General features: G+C 44.0%; 1 protein-coding gene across 3 annotated transcripts in view; it reads right to left on the bottom strand.

The window, feature by feature from the left end:
• The window catches only part of PTCH1 (patched 1), a 61,306-nt gene that overhangs the window by 29,124 nt on the left and 12,695 nt on the right, over positions 1–19,487 (bottom strand). For all 3 annotated transcript variants that reach the window (XM_024558290.4, XM_053925227.2, XM_053925223.2), the window contains 10 exons: positions 10,530–10,719; positions 7,646–7,715; positions 7,459–7,550; positions 5,882–6,080; positions 5,465–5,586; positions 4,677–4,824; positions 3,714–3,845; positions 3,141–3,296; positions 2,357–2,455; positions 1,749–1,874 (listed from right to left, as the gene is read on the bottom strand). In XM_024558290.4, coding sequence (XP_024414058.2) covers positions 1,749–1,874; positions 2,357–2,455; positions 3,141–3,296; positions 3,714–3,845; positions 4,677–4,824; positions 5,465–5,586; positions 5,882–6,080; positions 7,459–7,550; positions 7,646–7,715; positions 10,530–10,719 — 1,334 coding nt within the window. The remainder of the gene's footprint in view (positions 1–1,748; positions 1,875–2,356; positions 2,456–3,140; positions 3,297–3,713; positions 3,846–4,676; positions 4,825–5,464; positions 5,587–5,881; positions 6,081–7,458; positions 7,551–7,645; positions 7,716–10,529; positions 10,720–19,487) is intronic.

The raw sequence follows: 19,487 nt of genomic DNA, 5'->3' as shown, positions 1-19,487 counted from the left end.
TCTTCTTGGTCATAATCCTTAGCACCTTTAGTGATTAAACAGACAAGAGGAGTATGAATGGGCTGGATGTAGTAACAGCTTAAAAAGTGACATCAAAAGCGGTTTCCTTTAAACACCTGACCATCTTGTGAATTACACATCACATTGTAAGGGAAAAGGAAATAAAGAAAGAAAAGGAAAGCTGTTGCTCCTTTCATCTTTTTTGGAAAACAGTTGAAGGTTTAAAATTTAAATGTAGCCCTGACAAGTGTGGCTCAGTTGGTTGGGCGTCATTCCACAGTGAAACTTCACGGGTTTGATTGCCGGTCAGGGCATGTGCCTAGGTAGTGAGTTCAGTCCCGGGTCAGGGTGCGCACAAGAGGCAACCAATTGATGTTTCTGTCTTACTTGGATGTTTCTCCCCCTCTTTCTCCCTTCAGCTCTAAAAATAAATAAAATCTTAAAAAAAATTTAAATGTAGTTCACAAACTTTAATAATACCCTTGAGATAGCAAAACCCCGAACCATTTCGGGCTTAGGAAGACCTAAGTGGTCAAGCAGCTAGCTTTATCTGCTGTACCATGCACATCAAGACTCCTGCAAGTTCCCGCAGATGCAGAGAAATGCCAGTACTTGAGGCTGAGCTCAGAGTCAACCACAGTTGCAGCCCTGTCTGTACAACACTCCATACTCACGATTCACATAAGCTGGCTCTTTGTTAAAAAAAATAATAATAATCTCTTGCCCTGGATGGTCTAGCTCAGTGGATTGAGCACGGGCCTGTGAACCAAAGGGTTGCCGGTTCAATTCCCAGCCAGGGCACATGCCTGGGTTGCAGGCCAGGTCCACAGTAGGGGGTGGGCAAGAGGCAACCACACATTGATATTTCTCTCCCTCTCTTTCTCCTCTCTCTAAAAATAAATAAATAAAACCTAAAAAAAAAAAAAAATCTCAATGGCCTCTAAGTGTGAAAGGGCTACTTTGGAAGGACAGAGCAGAACAACATGGGAGCCAAACTGCTTTGCATAAAGAAAGGAGAGAAATTTTGAGTTTTCTTCAGTAGCCTAAGAGGGGAGTCGGGGACCAAAAGGAAAGAGAAAAGGGGACAGGTCATTTTGTGGAAGCTAACTAAGGAAAGGAAGTGGCAAGGGCCCTTCAACGAACCCTCCTACAGGCAGACAATGGCAACACATTCTCACACAGTGGCATCTAGTAACTCCGTTTTAAATTATCACCTAGCCTAGGCTACACTGCAACCTCCTCTTTATTGTCAACCTCCTATTTGTTGTCAACGGCCTTGTGTGGGGCTGCTTTAGGGAAATCAGGAGAGAGGGTGGCATATGCTTGGAGAGTAAATGTGGAAACTTAGAGGGGGCTTTATAAGTGGGGATGGCTGAGAAGTAGGCTGTACCATGGACGAATGCAGAGGACTCCTGCCTGTCTGGAGTAGGGGCTTACTGGTATCCCACATGGAGTGGCCTGGTACCATTTTAGTTTAATTATAAAAGAAAGGGAGACTCCCTAAGGCACCAGGCCTTGAAGATGCCCTGGCTGCAGGCATCTGGGCCATAGGACTTAAAAGGAAGGAAAGAACCCTAGAACTCTTTTTATAGGGACTGTCAGACTCGTTGCTGAAAAAAGTGTCTGCCCAGAAGAACGAACCCCAAATGCCAGCATGCTCCTGCATTCGCGGCAACAGCACATCGGCACAGCGGTGGCGGCGTTCCGCGTCAGTGCAGCGCTCACAGACTTAATCACTGGAGACTCACCTGGAGGGAGAAGGCCCGCAGAGCAGGAATGGGGATCAACGCGGCCATAAAGAAGGCTGTGACGTTGCTGATGGACGTGAGGGCCACACTAGCTCCCGTGCGCTTGAGGCACTCCCCGGTCCTATCCTGAGGACGAGAAGCCACAGTGCTGAGAGCTGCACAGGGCAGGGTTTCCTCGGAGCACAGATTGTGTGCACAAGCCAAACACACAACAAAATAAGGCAGGTGGGAGCTTATAATGCTGACATCAGGGAATAAGAAAGGGGTATCCCCGCCTTTGCCCCTAACACGAGCATTGAAACCGTTTTCAGTACTATCTACATAGTTGTGTGCTTTCCCAAAACACAAAGCTGTTAGATAACATGATTTAGAAGATGGCAAGGACAAAGTGACCCGCTCCCATAAAAACCTGCAGAGAAACAAGAGTGCACTTGAAATACACTTGCTAAGATTCTTCTAACTTTACTTATTTAGAGCCAGTGACATGCCATCTGACTTGAGACTCAATTATTTATCAGGGCAGACTGTGAAAAATGAAAGGACAAATACTCAGGAACAGAGGGGGCTTTGGCTGTCCTCAAAGCTTTATTCTTTTGTGTTTCTATTACCTCAAAAGGGATTCTTTTATTCTGTCCTGTTTCACTAAACGCGTGTGCCAGAAGGAAAACATCATCCACACCAACACCAAGAGCAAGAAATGGCAAAACCTACAGTGAAAACAGAGGACAGTGAATTAGACATGTGAGCTTCAATTCTGCTCATTCTAGGGCTACTTAAAACAACATTACCACCAGCACCCCCAGTAGCTACCCAACGAATAGCTTACATTACACTCATAGTAAAGAATTTAGTTTTTATCTGACAGTTAAATCCCTAAAGTATAGCAGTTTTAGCTCACAGTAGCTCTCACATGTTTCTATTTCTAAGTGCCATGTACGATGATTGTTTTTTAATAAATGAGAAGGAATGTAATTCATCTAAAGCAGTGGTTCTCAGAGCACGATCCCTGGACCAGCATCATCAGGAACTGGTCAGAAATGCAAATTCTCCACTCCTATCCCTCCAAAAATTGAACCAGAAACTCTGAAGTGGGGTCCAGCCACTGAGCTTGCACCAGCCCTCCAGGCGATTCTAATGCACACTAACGTTTGAGAACCACTGCTCTAACAATTGATGTAAATGCCACTGATAAGTGAAGCATGCCTACTAATCGTCAAGCCTATTCAGATCTTCTGATGAGTGGGAGCAGTCCATTTAGAGACAGCACTCCCCTGAGAAACATAGCTCCTAGCAGGAAAAGCTGGAAGATCCTTTAAGTGACATGGACACATAGGAGGTCAGAGCCTGGGGAGGGGTGTTGGTCAACAAAGCGATGGATGACTCCTTTAGTACCTGAGTTGTTGCAGCATTAAAGGAAATTCCGATCAATGAGCACAGGCCCAATCCTGCAGCCACTGACAGTGCAACCAACAGGACGCCAGCCAGCCCCACGGCACCCTGGGACTTGGAGCAGTCCCAGCGCAGCATGGTTAAACAGGCATAGGCAAGCTGCAAGCAGAACCGTGGGGGGGGGGGGGGGGGCGGGTGGCACCGAGGAATAAAGGGGAAAGGGAGGAAGAGGGAGAGGAGGGAGGGGAGACACAAAACAAAAGCCAAACATTAGAATGTGTAAGGATTCTAATGTTTTCCCCCACCCATCACCCCAAATCAAAAGGCAAAACTTATGAAATACAACAACAAAAATGTACATTAAAGACATCACATGAAATGATACAAATCAGAGATGGGCAAACTGCTTTACACGACCACTTCTTTAACTGTTATGAAGCTCGAGCTCTCTCTTTCTTAAATGCACGTGTGTGTTAAGAGCAGTTTAAAAAGCAGGAGCCATCATGGAAAGGTAAAAACCAAAAACCAAAGAAACCCAAACACCCGTGGGTTTTGGGGAACTGAATTGATTGTTACCATCAGTAAGTAGCCACTGGCCACTCGGATGACGCTGACATCGGAGAAAGACTTGAGGATGTCGTCCAGGGTCGTTGTGGTAAAGGAAAGCACCTTCTGAGTGGAATTCTGGGCAACGCTTTCATGCACTACCTGTGGTCACAACATAAGGCTAAGTCCCAGATGAAATGAAAGCCTCAACAAGCTCCAACAGCACAGATGTCAGGGGCATGTCGTCTCAACCCACCCCTACTTTTTTCCTGATTTATTATAGAGTTCCACATAATTCAGGTTTGAACTTGGGCTAACATTAAATGACCCTGGGCCTGGGACAGGGAGGGTGACCACTAATGGAGTGAGAATGTGGGGCTATGGTGAGTTGGCGTCATGGAAGTTCACTCCCAGAGCTTTATTTCCTCCACGTGGAGGACTGCCATTCCCCTCTCCATAACTCTACAACTGATTTTCAGTCCCGTCAGTTCCCCCTAATCCAAAACAACTCATTCTTAAGGGCACTCCTCCCCCGTTCATTTGCTGGCCACCTTTAAAAGGTCACATGCAGCTTGATAGAGGTCACTGCTTGGGAAACAAAGGCCAGCTCCTATCACATGACCTCACCAAGGGAACTGCAGCTGTGAACAGATTCTATGCCTTGCTAATGTTTTCCAGACACCTTTTCTTGCTAACCAAGTGCTTTTTTAAACACTGTCATGCCTGAACTCTGGAGTCCACAACTGGTTACTCAAAATATTTCAGCGCACCCCAATTAGCATTAGTGTTGCCCAGATATTAAGATTTTCAATATTAAGAAAAGGGAAAAAGGTTTTCTGAAGTTTTCATCCTACAAGTTCTCAGAACTACAGTCTGCTTTGAAAATAAAATGTAATGAAAAATAAGTTTTAAAATGTCATTCAAATGAAGTATTTAGGAGCTGAGGGGCTTAACCCAGATTCCAAGGTGCGTGTAGGAAGTCTGGCGATTTACCTCCATGTAGGTCCTCTGCCAAGCCTCCAGGATGGCTGCTGCTTTGTCCTCATTCCAGTTGATGTGTGAGACATATTCGTACCCCTTGAAGTGTTCATACATCTGCTTGGGAGTCATTAACTGAAACATGGTCTGCAAGGCACGGGCACTGGGACGAGGTGGGGGGAGAGGGCACAGATCAGCACCCCCGGGAAGCAGCTCTCACTACATAAACTCCCAAATGAGTGCCCCCAGCTCACTTGCAGCCATTCTATCCTTCTACATGAGCACGTGTTTCCATTAAAACTGGACCTGGACGGTTATTTTATTTAATAGATTGATGTACCATATTAAAGGTGTAACCTTACAAACCTTTTACAGATAGACCCCCAAATTAAATTAATAGGCAATTTCCTTTCTCAGTTTCTCCCCAATGAAACAGGAAGGGTGGAGGAGCAGAGAGCTGATAGCCTGGCCAGATACGCTGGGTTCCCTGCTGCATGCTCGCCTGTGTAGAAACCCTGGACGACCACTTTCCCAAGGGGCAGATCTCCGAGTGCCTGACACCTGATGGGACGGAGTGCACAGAGGGTAATTCTTGAGTAGCTGTCATTTCTCGGTCTTTCTGTTTAACAGGCTACAATGGAGTTTAACTCCTACTCCTTACAAACTTTGCTATGACCAATGTCTGTTGCCTGCTTCTATTTATATGTCTGGTCTGCTATTATTTCCCAGCTAGGATAAGTGTTAAGTATTAACAGGACAGGACAAAAATGAGACGGCTTGAATCTCCCTGTGTACTGGATTACCTGACAAGCTTCCCAGTGCTGTTCTTGACTGTGCCACCAACAATCAGCTCCTCCTGCCAGTGCATATACTTCCTGGATAACCCATGACATCCGCCATTCAAAACTAGGGCCATATCAAGAGGCTAAAACAGAAAGACAGCCACATAATTGTGGGAATTAGCAGGCAGGTCACATGCCTTGTTAAAATCTAGTGCATTCAGGGCTTGTTTGTTTCAGAGAGAACATTAAAAACAAGGCGAATGAGAGCCATATAGTAAATCTTACACAACATTTTGCTCTATGAACAAATTTCGTTCCATAGACAAATAAAGTTATTGAGAATGAAATCTTAAAAATGAAAATAGTAAAATGAATAATGAGAGAAAACATCAATAGGTTTTCCTTGCCTGTCCCAGCGAGAATCACTGATGTACTCACTTTGGTTGTATTTTTGTTGGGGGCGGTGGCAGGGCAGTCTGGATCAGCCGGATTGAGGCAGGGCCGGTCCATGTAACCATGACCAACTCCCGCCTTACTCAGCATTTCCTCCCAGCTGTCCACCTGATAGTTTATTTTCTTTAACTCTTCTAGGAATTCCAAAGGGTCAAAGTTTGTCCACTGCAAAGGAGGCTTACCTCTGTGAAAGAAATTAGGAAGCAAGACAATGAAAAGAGGCTTCCAAACCCTTAGTAAAATTACAAGACTACATACAGTGCATGTACTACATGCAATTTTGCACGAGGCTTTTTTGGTAATGCTGCCATTCTGGGATGCTGCCATAAAAAACGAATGCTCCTTTCGGGTCTATCTGTATGCAAACCTAAGTCAGGAAAATAATTCCTGAATGAAGGTGGCAAGCAGAGAGCTAATAAATGAGTGAAGGCACAAAGAATCTTTCATTGCCAATATGTTGTATTTTAATACCTAAAAACAAAGTTAGCCAGTGGTGCTTCTAAACAGAAGACTGAGATTCAAAATTAAGAGGGGGGAGAAAGGGGGAATCACAATATCAAATTAGCACTTGCTGGCCTAATAACTGCTTTGTAAATGTCATCAATCAAAATATTTGATCTCCATTACCTGTAATAATCCCATACTTATGAGCTCCCTCTGACAGCCTGGCAGTCAACCCCATAAGCCCCCTGCTGCCTCTGCCATCACCGCCATCAAGGCCACTTCCCCCCACACTCACTTTTGAATTTGTGCTGTTGACAGACCAGAAAGGCTTTTGGCTGCCTGTTATGTGGTTCAAACCACACTGTAGCTGCTTAACCAGGCTGAAGTCATTATTCAGAATCTCCCAACCAGAAAACACAAAACCCCTTATTTCCCATCTAAAACTGCACACTGAGGGTCAGGGTATGGCCACTGCAAATTGCTTCTGCAGATACGTGCAAGCCAGGACAGAAACAATAACCCAAGCACTAACTCTTACATAATTAACTGAAAATGTCAACACTGATTAACAATTATTCTTCAAATGATGCGGTATATATAATATCCAACTGGTAAACTGAAACATCCACTCCCAGGGCCTTGAAAGATGGCAGATTTCTCCCTTAAATGTCATTAATACGATCCAAAGAAAGGTTAGCCTTTTACTCCATGGGAAGATCTTGAACTTCAACTCAAAATATTTAGCTCTAACATGAACCTACTAGTAAATTCCCTCCTTAAAGTTAAGCTTGGGCGCAGTCTGCAAAACTGCAAACATTTTAAAGAGTTAAAAATCACACATACTCCAAAATCATTTGCATTTTATTTGCATATAAATAGGCTGGTAAAAGTGAGTGAAACTTAATGATGCCTACAGAACTTTTTTTTGAAAAGAGGAAAAATATTCCGCTGAAGTCCCCTTTCCCCCTCAACTATTCACTCAAAAAAATGCACAAAGAATTTCAGTATTTTTATCTCTTGTTCAAAACTGAAACAGAATAAACAATGATAAAGTAACATCAGAAACATTCTAGAGCTTAGAAATCACAGACATCAGAAATCAAGACAGTACCACTTACAGGAGGTATGCTGTCCCAGACTGCAGCTTGGCCCCTTCCCAGAAGCAGTCCAAAGGTGTAATGATTAAACAAGGGTAAAGATATTCTATTATCTGTCAAAGTTAAAAAGAAGAGACCATGCATTAGGTTAGCACATACCACTGGAGTGTTTCTGGAAATTTTCATTGTAAACAGAAAGAAAATATACCTGATCCATGTAACCTGTTTCCGTGATGAGTTCTCCGGATTTGTAACACAAATGTTCCAATTTCCACTGCCTAGTAAAGAGCAGAGACAAAAATTTCTCATTGTAATAAAGGAAATCAGTGCAAAATTAGAAACATAGAACATATAAAAAGAACCACAATTTTGATCACTTTTAAGTATGTCAAAAGGAGCAGAGCTTTTGCCAAGGAGAGACCCAACAAGCTTGCTTTAATGAGTAGAAAATACTCAACTGTAATTAACATGTGGGTGTTTATGTAAATGAATGCTACCAAAGTACTTGAGAAGTCTTGATTTTTCAAGCATTCTCCCAATAATCTTGTTTACACCATTAACCTGCTTTTCCACATACATTAAACAGCTTCAGGGCAAATAATTCAGAGTTGAATTATCACAAATTCCAAATAACTGGGGACTAAATCAGTAAGGCTTATAATGTATTAACACATATCCAGATGAGAAAATATTACTGACTTTTTTTAAACTGGCGGATAATGGCCTTATTAACAGACAGTGTTCAAAACGAACCTTCCTACTCTTAACCATGAGTCAAAGCTGTAAACGACAATGCCAGGTAGGTCCATTTCCCACTTTGCAGTCTTCGCTTCTTGCCTTATAGAAGTGATATTAAATATGCTGCCATACAGTTACCTTTTAGCTATCGTGTAAGTATTATTATAGAGTTCTAGCCTAGAAGAGGGCTATATAGGTCCATGCCTTTAGGGAGATAAGCCTAACTGGAAAAAAGAAAATTTGGAAATGGTAGGGGAGGGAAATCCAAGAGAAGAAAAAAATAGAAACAAAAAACTCCCTCCAAACTGTTCTATTTTATTGACCACCCCAAGGGGCATCCTGTACTTTGCCTTTTTCCCCCGTGGAGCCTGCCTATATAGCTCAGGACACCATTAAAACACCACCTTCCTGCTAAGCTGTCTGACCAGTACTATTAAGAACGACCCCTTTCTCTTGAGCACTGGCTTCTCAGGTCTGTACAACACCTGGAGCACCTGCTGGGAGGAATGCCTGTGTTTGACTTTGTACGCGCTTATCTATATTAGTATCTTTCTTCTTTCTAATTAAACTGTCAGCCTCTGAGAGCAGGACCCAAGTTATCAATCCATTCATTCATCTGTCCATCCCCACCCACCCGTCTATGTAAATGTTTATATTTTAATTCCACACAGCATCAACACAGACTAGCACAAGTAGGTTCTCACTTAATATCACTTGACCAATTAACACTTGCTTATACTCTCTCCAGAAGGGCCTGGCTGTGTTTACAGAACACACTGGGCTTGCACACATAAGAAAGGGGATGAAATCTGGCTGTACTATTTGACAACTGTATGAACTTGGACACATGCTGTAATCAATCTAATTCCCAATTTTCTCACCTAAAAATGACTGGTTGAACTAGGTGTTCTTTAAAGTTAATGCATAAAAGTTCTCTGGTTCCATCAGCTGAAGAGTGTTATTTCATTGTTCAGAGGCTTTCACCTTCTCCTGAAGTGAATGACAAGCCCCTCCGCCACCCGAGGCAGGTTCTGCATACAAAGGTATCGGCATGCTCACAGTGGCCCCGGGACACCCACTTTCACAAGGAAATGTTATGAAATTGCACTGGGTAGTGGAGCTTTCCTTACAAAGCTCCTGACGGATTGGGAGGGCTGTGCTGCTCAGAGCTGGGATGTGCTCTCCACCCAAGTCTGCCTGACAAAAGTGCTAAAATACATCCCCCTATATTTTCCAAAACCCTTTCATGTACACGTGTACCTGATCTTGTTCTGGAAACCACCAGAGGATAATAGAGCAAACATGATCATAACTTAGTTTACAGATGAGGAAACAAGAATATGCTACAGGTATGTGACATGTCCCAGGTCATGTTGGGCCCTAGCACCCTGTCTCTAGCTAGATGGGTCTTAGAGCCAATCCAGTCAAGTCCATGCAGAGTTGAGGTGACAGCAGAGACAACTACAGATTTGCACTTTGTTCTCCTTGGCCACTGAGTATGTCTTATGTTGCCACTTGCTCACCTCCTCTGTGAAAAATAAATCATGCTTGACAACCACTCAGTCAAGAGGGTTGAAAGCCTAGGAGAGGACAGGATAGAGTTATGTCAATGTCAGCTCAGTGGTCCCATGGAAATGGGGTTTAGTGACAGTCATCTCAACAGTTCAGGGAGAAGATCCAGTTAAATTCTCCAATTCAGGCAGGCGGTCAATCAACAAATTCCAAGTGCCTGCCCTGACCTAAATGCTGTACAAGAATGGACAAGATGTGAGCCTTGCCTTGATATCTCACAGTTCAGACAGATAAGGAAAGGTGCTGTTAGTTCTGTTCCAGAGTTCTTTCTGTGCTTTCACTATGCCCACAACATTGTTAAGTTAGCTATGAAGCTAAAGGGTAGTATTTTGTAAAGCTGTGCCTGTGTCTGCCTTATTCCATCTACCTCTCAGCAGGAATTCACCATAGTGGCTCAATCTCCTAATTGCTTTGTGACACAAACCAACAGCTGTCAGCATTTATTCTTTTCTTATTCCTTGCAAGTTGACCAAAGGAAGTTCAAAATCTAACTGTTCTAAAAATAGCTTAAGTAATGAAACATCTTCAGAATAGGTATATAGCTCACCCAGGGGCTGCCTGAAGGACCACATGAACTTGGGTATAGTGCCAAAATACTTACTGAAAATATATTATAAAGTCATGAATTTGATTGGTTACCAAACTCTAGAAACAAATCAAGATGTTTAAAAGATCATTTCATTAGAAAACTATAGGAACTAACACCCCACGTGTATTTCCAGGGCAACCTTATTTACTAAAATAAAGGGGCATAGGCCAGCAGGCTCTTCCCACCACCTTACCTGTTATACATATATACGTGGACCCGGCTGGCCTGGAGTGCTGAGTCCAAGTGTTGGCGGAGCGCTTCTGTGGTCAGGACATTAGCACCTTCTTCTTTCGGGGTCTGAATCATGAGTTGAGGATTAAACATAGCCTCTTCTCCAATCTTCTGGCGAGTATAATTTAATTCACGACTTACTCGTCCACCAACTGACAAACATGTACAGGTTGCAATTAGAACAGCAAAATCTCCGTATTCACATTTTACCTGCTACCTCATGGAGAGGCAGAGGACACATGATAAATAAACAGTCATAAAAATGTGTGGCTGATGTTTGAGGATTAAGTCCCGTTATTGTTATTAGCAATGTTTAACTTTACCAATAATAAACATTAAAAAATACTCACTAGAACCATTAGGGACTGTCCTGTCACACACAGACCTAATCTAACGTGTGTGGCCTGCACGCCTATGCGCGAGTGCCTTGTGCACCTTCTAACTAAGGTGCTGTATGTACAAAGGGGGAGGGGCCTGGAAAAGTTGAGACACCTTTTCCTTGCAAACCAGACCAGATACTGCTGTTACATTTTCTTTCACTTGTATAAACAATGTGCCCCCACAGCACATTTCAAGATAAATGGCTTCAATTTACACTCTTCTCCTAAAAAATCTGACAAAGGTAACAAGGAAATGTTTCTCCATGTAGAAAAAGAAACAAGGAAAGGTGACAAACCTGTATTCAGCAAAAAACTTGCCAGGAGAAGATGAATAATGGGACCCGTGTCAGACACACTCAGGGAAATCCCGCTGGAGAGGAACCAAATGTATCAGCCGTAGCTGTCCTGGGCAGGCCCTGGAACCTGGTTCTGTCAGCCTCACCTGGTCAGCATCCAGAAAACACAGGTGCCAGACTGAGCCTCCTGGGTTCTGGGAGCTCCCCAAGTAATTCTGAACCTACTGATGAAGCCAGAACCTCTGCCCCAGCACCAACCCTACACCCCAGCAGGCCAGCCAAAGCCAGGCATGTGAGAAGCCAACGCCACCGGGCACAGTGACGTTGCTGCAAACTACCTTTGTCTTCTTCCTCGGGTTCTAGGTTATATTTCAGTTATGGTTTTAAAACAAGCCAAGCTCAAAATGCTGTACCTGGCTAGGAGGTATATGGTGGTGAGTTTCATTTCTCTATGGGACATACGTGTGGGGAGGAAAGTGGTGAGGTGAAGCTCTGATCCAATGCATGAAGGGAAAGGGGCTGTGAGGGAAGGGGCTGGGAGCAGCAGCAAATAGAGAATCCTGGAGCCCCCTCCACACACATACTCCAGGGCCCAGGAGTGAGTCTGAAAGTGCCTAAAGGCGCTGATAGTGAACTTTTGCCTAGCCACAGGCCTTCAGCTCTAAGTTCAGTTCAGAAGGAGCCTTCAGTGATCACTGCAGCTTTCCTACGAGGAATCATTTTCCTTGAGGTTTAGTATTCAAGGACATAAACATTTGGTTTGGGCAAGTAAGTAACTACTGAGAACTGCGGGTTATTTCATTCTCTTGGTATATTTTATAAACAAGAGGGGAGGCTAAAAAGCAAATAATGTACTCATTGGGAAAATGAGTATAGACCAGCAAGATCATCTGGGCAGGTTCCCACAGATGGCTCGGTGTCACCTGCGGATTCTATGAGGTGAGGTCGCACAGGCTGTGTGTGTCAGTCAGAGAGAGGGAGGGGGTGGGAAAGGGGAGAAGGGGGAAGGGAAATTATCAATCGATTACCCAAAGTATTAACACTCCTCCAGCAGGCAGAACTTTGACGAATGCCCTAGGGAATTATGGAGGAGTGTGCAATCAATTTGAAGTTCAAGAAAGACCAAAGGAAAACAGGAAACAACATGCAATGCAGGACAAATTTACATAAGGCCACAGGCCCTTTACAGGATGCTTTACTAAAGCTGCCCGTGGCCTGGGCCTGGCTGGCCTGGGCCTGGCTGGTTCCTCAGGCAGAAATCACAGTGCATTACTATAACCAATTAACTAGTGAGCTGAATTAGACTCAATCCCACCTTCTCAGGAGACAGAAAAGTAGTTTGAGGCTAAAAAGTCAATTATTAGCCCAGAGGTCACTTCTGAAAAGCTACAGCACACCAAGGAACTCCAAATAGCCTTTCTGAAAAAAACCTCAGCCTCTTCTTTTTTTTCTGGCTCTGTGACATCAATGCCCCACACTTATAAATCATTTATATTTGCACTGGCCTCCTCAAACATTGGCTAGCACAAGATTTCTTATTCTGCTTGCAAAAGTTGCACTTCCTTTTACCTTTACTGAAGCTTAAAACTTTAGGTGACTTAAGACCTTGAGGCAAAAAACCCCCCCAGAACAGGCCTACAGGCCCCTTGCCCAGACCTTAGCAGAGGGAGGGCTGAAACTATAACCAAGAAGATGATGACCCCAGGAAGGAGTGCACATGAGAAAAATCAGATGCAAAGTTCCTGCAACTGAGAACTTGGACGACTCTCTTTGACACCAAATCTCATAAAAATCAATTACTTTATTACAGGGGTTTTCAGAAATTATGCTATTTCCTGCAAGATATAAAATGTACCTCTGGGGCTCATAATGTCACCTTTTTTAGATGTTTTAAGGTATATATTTTAATAAATGCATACATTTTAATAAAGGTGTACATTTTCAGGTCTCTGGAATTAAAAACATTTTTGCTCTTCCATCTCTTTGTTCATGATAAATATGAATATTTTTGCTAATGTGACAGTTTCAACCAAGATAAGACTACTATCTAGGCGGACTGAGCTGCTAGAGTTGAAAGACCCTGAATTCTAAAGCTTCCTCAACCACCTATGCTGTTTCCTACTTTAAATTCCATTTATTTTTACATATTATGTGACCATATTTTACTTAACATTTCGCCTTCTATTTAAGCAAACAGGAATTATTTTTGCAAAACTATTCCATAATTTTTTAAAAAGTTTAGTTGACATCCACTTTACTTGACAAATGGTTGTAACACCATTCGTTCACCTGTTGCACATTTGCGGTTGCATGCTGTGCGTGCTACGCCATGGGTGCTGGGGTGGATGGGACCAGGGTGTTCTTTGCTCCAGGTGCTCATTGGCCAGTGAGGCAGACAGGCCACAGACAAGGAAAGCAATAAAATAATCTCACGGCATGACAAGTGCCATGGAGGAAATGAAGATGGTGATGCCTTTTGAGTTACTGTGTGGTGGGGCAGGGGCAGGCCAGTTCCAATGAAGTAGCCAGGGAAGACTTAAAAGGAAGTAACTTCGAAGAGCTGGGAGAAGAGTGTTCTAGGCAGAGGGAACTGGCAAAGGCAAAGCCCTTAGGTTTGGCTTTTGCAGGGAAAGAAAGGAGGCGAGTGTGCCTGGAGCTTTGGTGACACCATGATAATGTCATTCACTTGGCTGCAATTGTAGGTACGCTGAGCTCCTTCTCAGGTGTACCTGTGCATGAAGTACACAGCATTCATGTGATCTCATATCAGTATTCACCCAAGGTGCTTTGGAACAAGGTACCAGAAAGGGAAACCCTTCTGGACTGAGCAATTTTATGGACTCACCTGACTTGCAACCGTAGCTCATGCGCCTATCATAAATCCCAGCTGAGTGACAACCAGAGCTGTTCCTTACCTTGCTGGCTTCTTTATCATGCACCAGCGTGAAGGCTGGCTCTCAGAAAGCCCCACAGAACCCATTCCAAGTGACTGAAATTACAGGTGTGATCTGGGGGAAATGATTGTCATCTCTTTCCATTTTTAAGGTCGAAGTCCCCCTCTATTATTTTTTAAATAATTGAATGTTCATTAAATACTGCATGGTCAGTTTTGACTACTGAGCAGAATGAACCATAAGATCTAGTATTTATGATGTAGATTTATGAATATTCATAGCTATGTGAACAGCCATGATTATGATTCCTGTGTAGTGGTTTTTATGTGTAACATTCATGTGCTACCCATTTTGGGGTTTATCTCTATTTTTTAATTTTTCTGCAGTAAGTATGTATAATTACAGATTTCTATGTGACAAGAGAAAAACAAGTATGAAGGCCTACTTGGTAGGAATCTGAATTAAAAATAAGCTCAATGCAAAAATAACATGCATCTCTATCATATTCTGAGTCCTCACATTCTTTTCCTTCCCTAAGAAAATAACAACCATCCTCCTTGAACAAGGCTCAGAAAAAAAGTTATCTAAGATCCTGGGACACAAAATGACCTTTATATATGTATGGTGCTTCCCACTTGCAAAGCCCTTTTACACTCATTAGGCACTTATTTGAAAATACTTTGCCCAGTGTCACTCCCTCATCAAACTGGGGAAAACTGGACTAGACAGGTGATGAGAATGGGTATCAGAAGACCAGGGGGTTCTGAGTGTAGCCCTGCCACCTTTGGCACGGAGATTTGAGATGAGTCCATGATACAGTTAAGCCTCAACGATAATGTGAAATTTCCCAAACCCTTAACCAGCAGCTGAGCAAGCATCCATTCATTTATTCATTTATCACAGGGTATGTATCAGCATATTACAGAGGAGAAAGCGTAGCTGCAGAGTTTGGGGGACTACAGAGTTGGCTACCCAGCTAACAGGAGGCAGAACCAACCTTTTAACCCTGAGTACAACTGCCCTTTGAGCCTTGTGGCTTCTGAGCACCAGCTGAGGATACAAGTCTAGGAGCACCAAATCCACATCCCAGACTGCAGCAGGCTCATAGCAAGAGCTCTTTGAATACATGAAAGTATTGCAGAGGGCAAAGTTACACCCAGATTTTTCACTGTCACCGAGGAGACAGTTTTGTCAGTAGATCCCCATGGGTGGCAATGGACAGGCCCTGTTTTCTTTCTGGTCCCAGATGGGCACAGATGAGGATGCTCAGAGAACAAGTAGCCCTAAGCCTCTTTATCTGCAAATTCCAACCACCTTGTTCTCCAGAAATCTGAGGCTTAAACCAATTCTTTGAGAGAGGTGGGTTAAAGAGCATCAATTCTGCAAAGCTGTTCTTGATCAAACTCTGCTGACCCTTTCCCCCCCAAACCAAACCAAGTATGGTTTCCAGGTTGAAGATGGGCCAGCTCAGGTGAACCACCATTCCACACTAGGGTCCACAGCTGGGCCCATGCCATTCCAACCCATGGTGGACCAGAGACGCCCCCTTAGTGATGTTCTTGGCTACATCATTCCTTAGCGCAGCCTTCTGCAGAGAGCTCCACATTGTCTGTGGCATTCATGCAAAAAAGCTTTTTGCAAAAGCTTATTGTGATCCACAAAAAGATAATCCGGGCGACCAACCAAAGTATTTTTCCCAATAAATTCCAAGTCCTTTCAGGGAGGCACTGTCTGCTGCCCACTCACCTCGGTGCACCAGGCTCATGGGGTTAGGGGGGTACACTTAATGTGTTGGGTGAATAAATGAATGAACAGCTTCAATACAGAACCTTGGGAACAGGCAGTCATCTGAATAAGATATTAATTCTCTCCAAAGCCTCAAAAAGTCAATCAGTCAAAACAAATGACCCTTTCAGCCTGAAAAGTACCCACTCAGAGTCCAATTAGGAAAATGGGGTCTGTGTATATGCAAGCGTAGCATTTGCATTTGATTAATCCCATGAATTATCTGACAGATGCTAGAGATTTTTTTTCCCCGTTTAGTTACTTCGGGTCCCTCTTTCAATGTTGCGATTATTGTGAAGGTGAAAAAAGTACAAATCTCTAAAAGGGTATAACTGCAAAATTATGAATACCAGCTCATTTTCTATCTTGAAAAAATGAATATTCAGTAATTTGGGCAATTGGCTGAAACCTCCTAGGCTGTGAGTTTTAGTCACTCTTCCACCCATCTCTTTTATTCATGACTAGCCAACTGCTGCTTAAGCTTCTGGGCTGTTTTTCTCCTTGTGACATTGTGCCCTTCGGTGCTGCCATGGGAAAATGCTAGACTCAGATAGCCCAAAGGGAATCTGCCTCCGTGAAGGGAGTCCAGTGAGATAAAAACCACAAAAACAAGACAAGAGTAGGACACATCACTCCCTCTCCCCATGGGGGTGGGGGGAGTACAGGGGGAGTTGCTGGAGGACTGTTTGGAGCATGAGTCTGCTGCAAGCCCCCACAACAGCTGTTTGTGGTGCCATCTGTTACAGCCCAGGCTGCTTCCTCTGAATGGCCTTCCCTGAAGCCAATCGCTCGCCCTGTCGGACACGATCAGGTCACCCCAGCATTCTGCCCGCACTGGACCTGCTGCCTAAGACAGTTCTCCTCATCTCCCAGTATTTCTTACAGGGTCACCAGCTCCTGAGATGACACTGCATCTGTCAGGAGGCCCATTCTTCACTGGTGACTTGCTGTGGAAATGAGGGCTGTGGTCAACACCACCTAAGAGAGGCCCAATGAAGTCGCAGGCTGCAGACCCGAGGATGTCCCTGGCTGCTGGTGGGACACAGGAAAGTAGAGCTCTGCACTACCCCTAATTGCTTCCTGCCTAGCTGTGAACTGTCCAGATCCTAGTATGATTTCAACTGAATGCTCAAGTGCTACAAACAAGCAGATGCAAACCCAAGCCTGTCTTTCTGCAGGAGCTGAGCATGCCCAGAAGGGTCCAACGCGCAGCATGCTCACTCAGGGGGAATGCTGAACCAGGAAGCAACACCCAGGGACTAAAGACTGCATGCTGTTATCAAGTTCTAAGTTTTTAGTTAAGGCCTACTAAAGTCTTCATTAAAAAAATAAACAGAAAACAAGCCAATAACGACAAAATCCAAAGGCTTGCAGGGCAATGGGCTCTCTATAGAGCATTCAGGCTGTTGCATAACATTAACCCCAGTTCCCTCCTCCTAGCTTCTATGGGGCTGACATCACCTCTCCTCTCTGTTCTCAACAGTCTTCTTGCCATTGTCCTGCTTGGGCTCTTTCACTGGCCTCCTACTTAAGCATGAATGGCGGGGAGGAGACAGTGCAAGTCCCCATCGTCTCCACCTTTGAATGTGGACCCAGGCTCCTTGCCCTTGTGAAGCACCCAATTTACGTCCCACAACTGGTCCTTCCCTCTGCATCAGTGCGGGGAGATGCCTGTCACTGGGGGCCACTTTCATGATTTTGCTGTGACTGGGATTAGCTGGATTAGGGGCTGATGCATAAGGATCCCCTGGTGCAGTGAGGAAGTTTCATCACCAGGTCAGCCGTGGCGTGAACTATAAACTGTCACCACCACTCCTTACGGCCATCAAGCAAGGGGGGGTACAGGATGTTGATGGGGATGTGGAAGGAAAAAAATGCTTCAATTGCAAAACTGCATGAACTCATCATAGCAATAAATTCCCCCATTGTGCGTTTCCAAGGGTGTGCACCATTCAAGACTGTCCTCCTTTCAAACCAGAAACCTATGGGATTCTTTTCTCAGCTATGCCCAATGGTGAGCATAGCTGCCACAAAGCACAGAGAAACTTCTAGCCCTTTGCCAAAAACCAGCTAAGCAGTTTGGGAAGTCTCACAGTTGCAACCTTAAATTATGTTCAAGGTGAACCAATGCCTCCTGTGATAGTTGTTCCCTTTCTTCTGAAGGACAAATCCTATCCCATCCAGTGGTGATCCCCCTCCCCCTCAACCTGAAGGAAAACAATGTGGGCAGGAGCAGTGAAGGGAATGGGGGCGGGGGGAGGAGGATGGGGAGAAAAACAGAAGCACAGCTCTGCAAGTAGTGCTCCCAGGAAACCATCTGACCCATTCACCTACCCGCAGTCCCCATCCTGTCAAGGCTCCTGTGGGCCCTGCGTGAAGTAAACACAATCTGTAGTCAAAGTAATGGGATTTCTGCAAGGGTGTGCGTGCGTGTGCATGCGTGCGTGCGTTTTACAGAACAGGCCCTCTTGCACAGAACTGGGCTGTTCCATCAAAGCCGTATCTGTTATATTTCTGTCTTTCTCTTCTGTTTGGCGTATTCACCAACAAGAGAAAAGGAGGTAAGCTTTGGCGGCCCTGACCTGCAGCTGGAACACAATACTTTCGCACAGCCCTGCCGACCCCTGACATAAATTTTACACCGCAGCTGGCATTTACACACTCAGCATTACCATATGTATAGCTGCTCGGTGCTAATTATGCTAATCACCTGTCTAACTCGCTGCTGCGAAAAATGGTTGTATTTAGCAGTCCAGTGCCTACCAATGCAGCTTACTGTGTGGCTGAAATGTACATTCAGATGGCCCTGAATGGCAAGATTTTTCCACGTTGCTGGCTACATTCAGTCCTCAGAAAAATTTATTCAAGTCAACTGGTTTCGGTCCACAACAAAAAAGTTACGAGAAAAAAGTGAGTGTGTTCTTGCCCTAACATTCTGGATCTGCTTGCAAGCAAAATGATAAATCAATTGGTGTGGGAAACAAAAAGGGAGAGAGATTTCTTTTGGGAGCCATGTGAAACTGTAGCCTATTTTTTTTTTAAAAAAGGGGGGGAGGAAGGGTCATCCTATTCCCCAAATCTCTAGAAAGAACAGTTAATAGATATTTAGTCCTAATCCAAATTCTCTCAAGTTGTAAGCTTTGTTTTCAATTAAGCAAGGTATTAAACACGGGCAATTTTCTTTCTGGATCATGTGTAGACTGGAATGACGGTTCTTATTTGTCATTTTTAAAACTTCTTACAACGATGTATAGACCTCACGGGGGGGGAAATCAGGTAAGAGTAAAGAATTTCTTAGGCAGCTGGGAAAATTCTTTTGTTATTCTCTCTCTTAGAAAGCCTCTAAAAATACGCTGTTTGATATTGATATCTATTTTGTGAAGTTTTCTGGTTTCCCCACTAAAGGAGCAAAGGAAATCAGGGAAATTGGGTGGGGAAGATGGGAGAATTCAAAATGGAAAACAAAGTGATGGTTGGGGAAAGAGACATTTTCCTTAATCTCAAAATCACCATTTTTATCATTACTGATTTTTAAAGCAATTTTCTTAGATCACTCTACAGAATT

The sequence above is a fragment of the Desmodus rotundus genome, chromosome 1, assembly GCF_022682495.2.
Source record: "Desmodus rotundus isolate HL8 chromosome 1, HLdesRot8A.1, whole genome shotgun sequence".
NCBI lineage: Eukaryota > Metazoa > Chordata > Mammalia > Chiroptera > Phyllostomidae > Desmodus > Desmodus rotundus.
The sequence above is the reverse complement of the archived record's forward strand: the minus strand, read 5'-3'. Positions and strand labels throughout refer to the sequence as shown.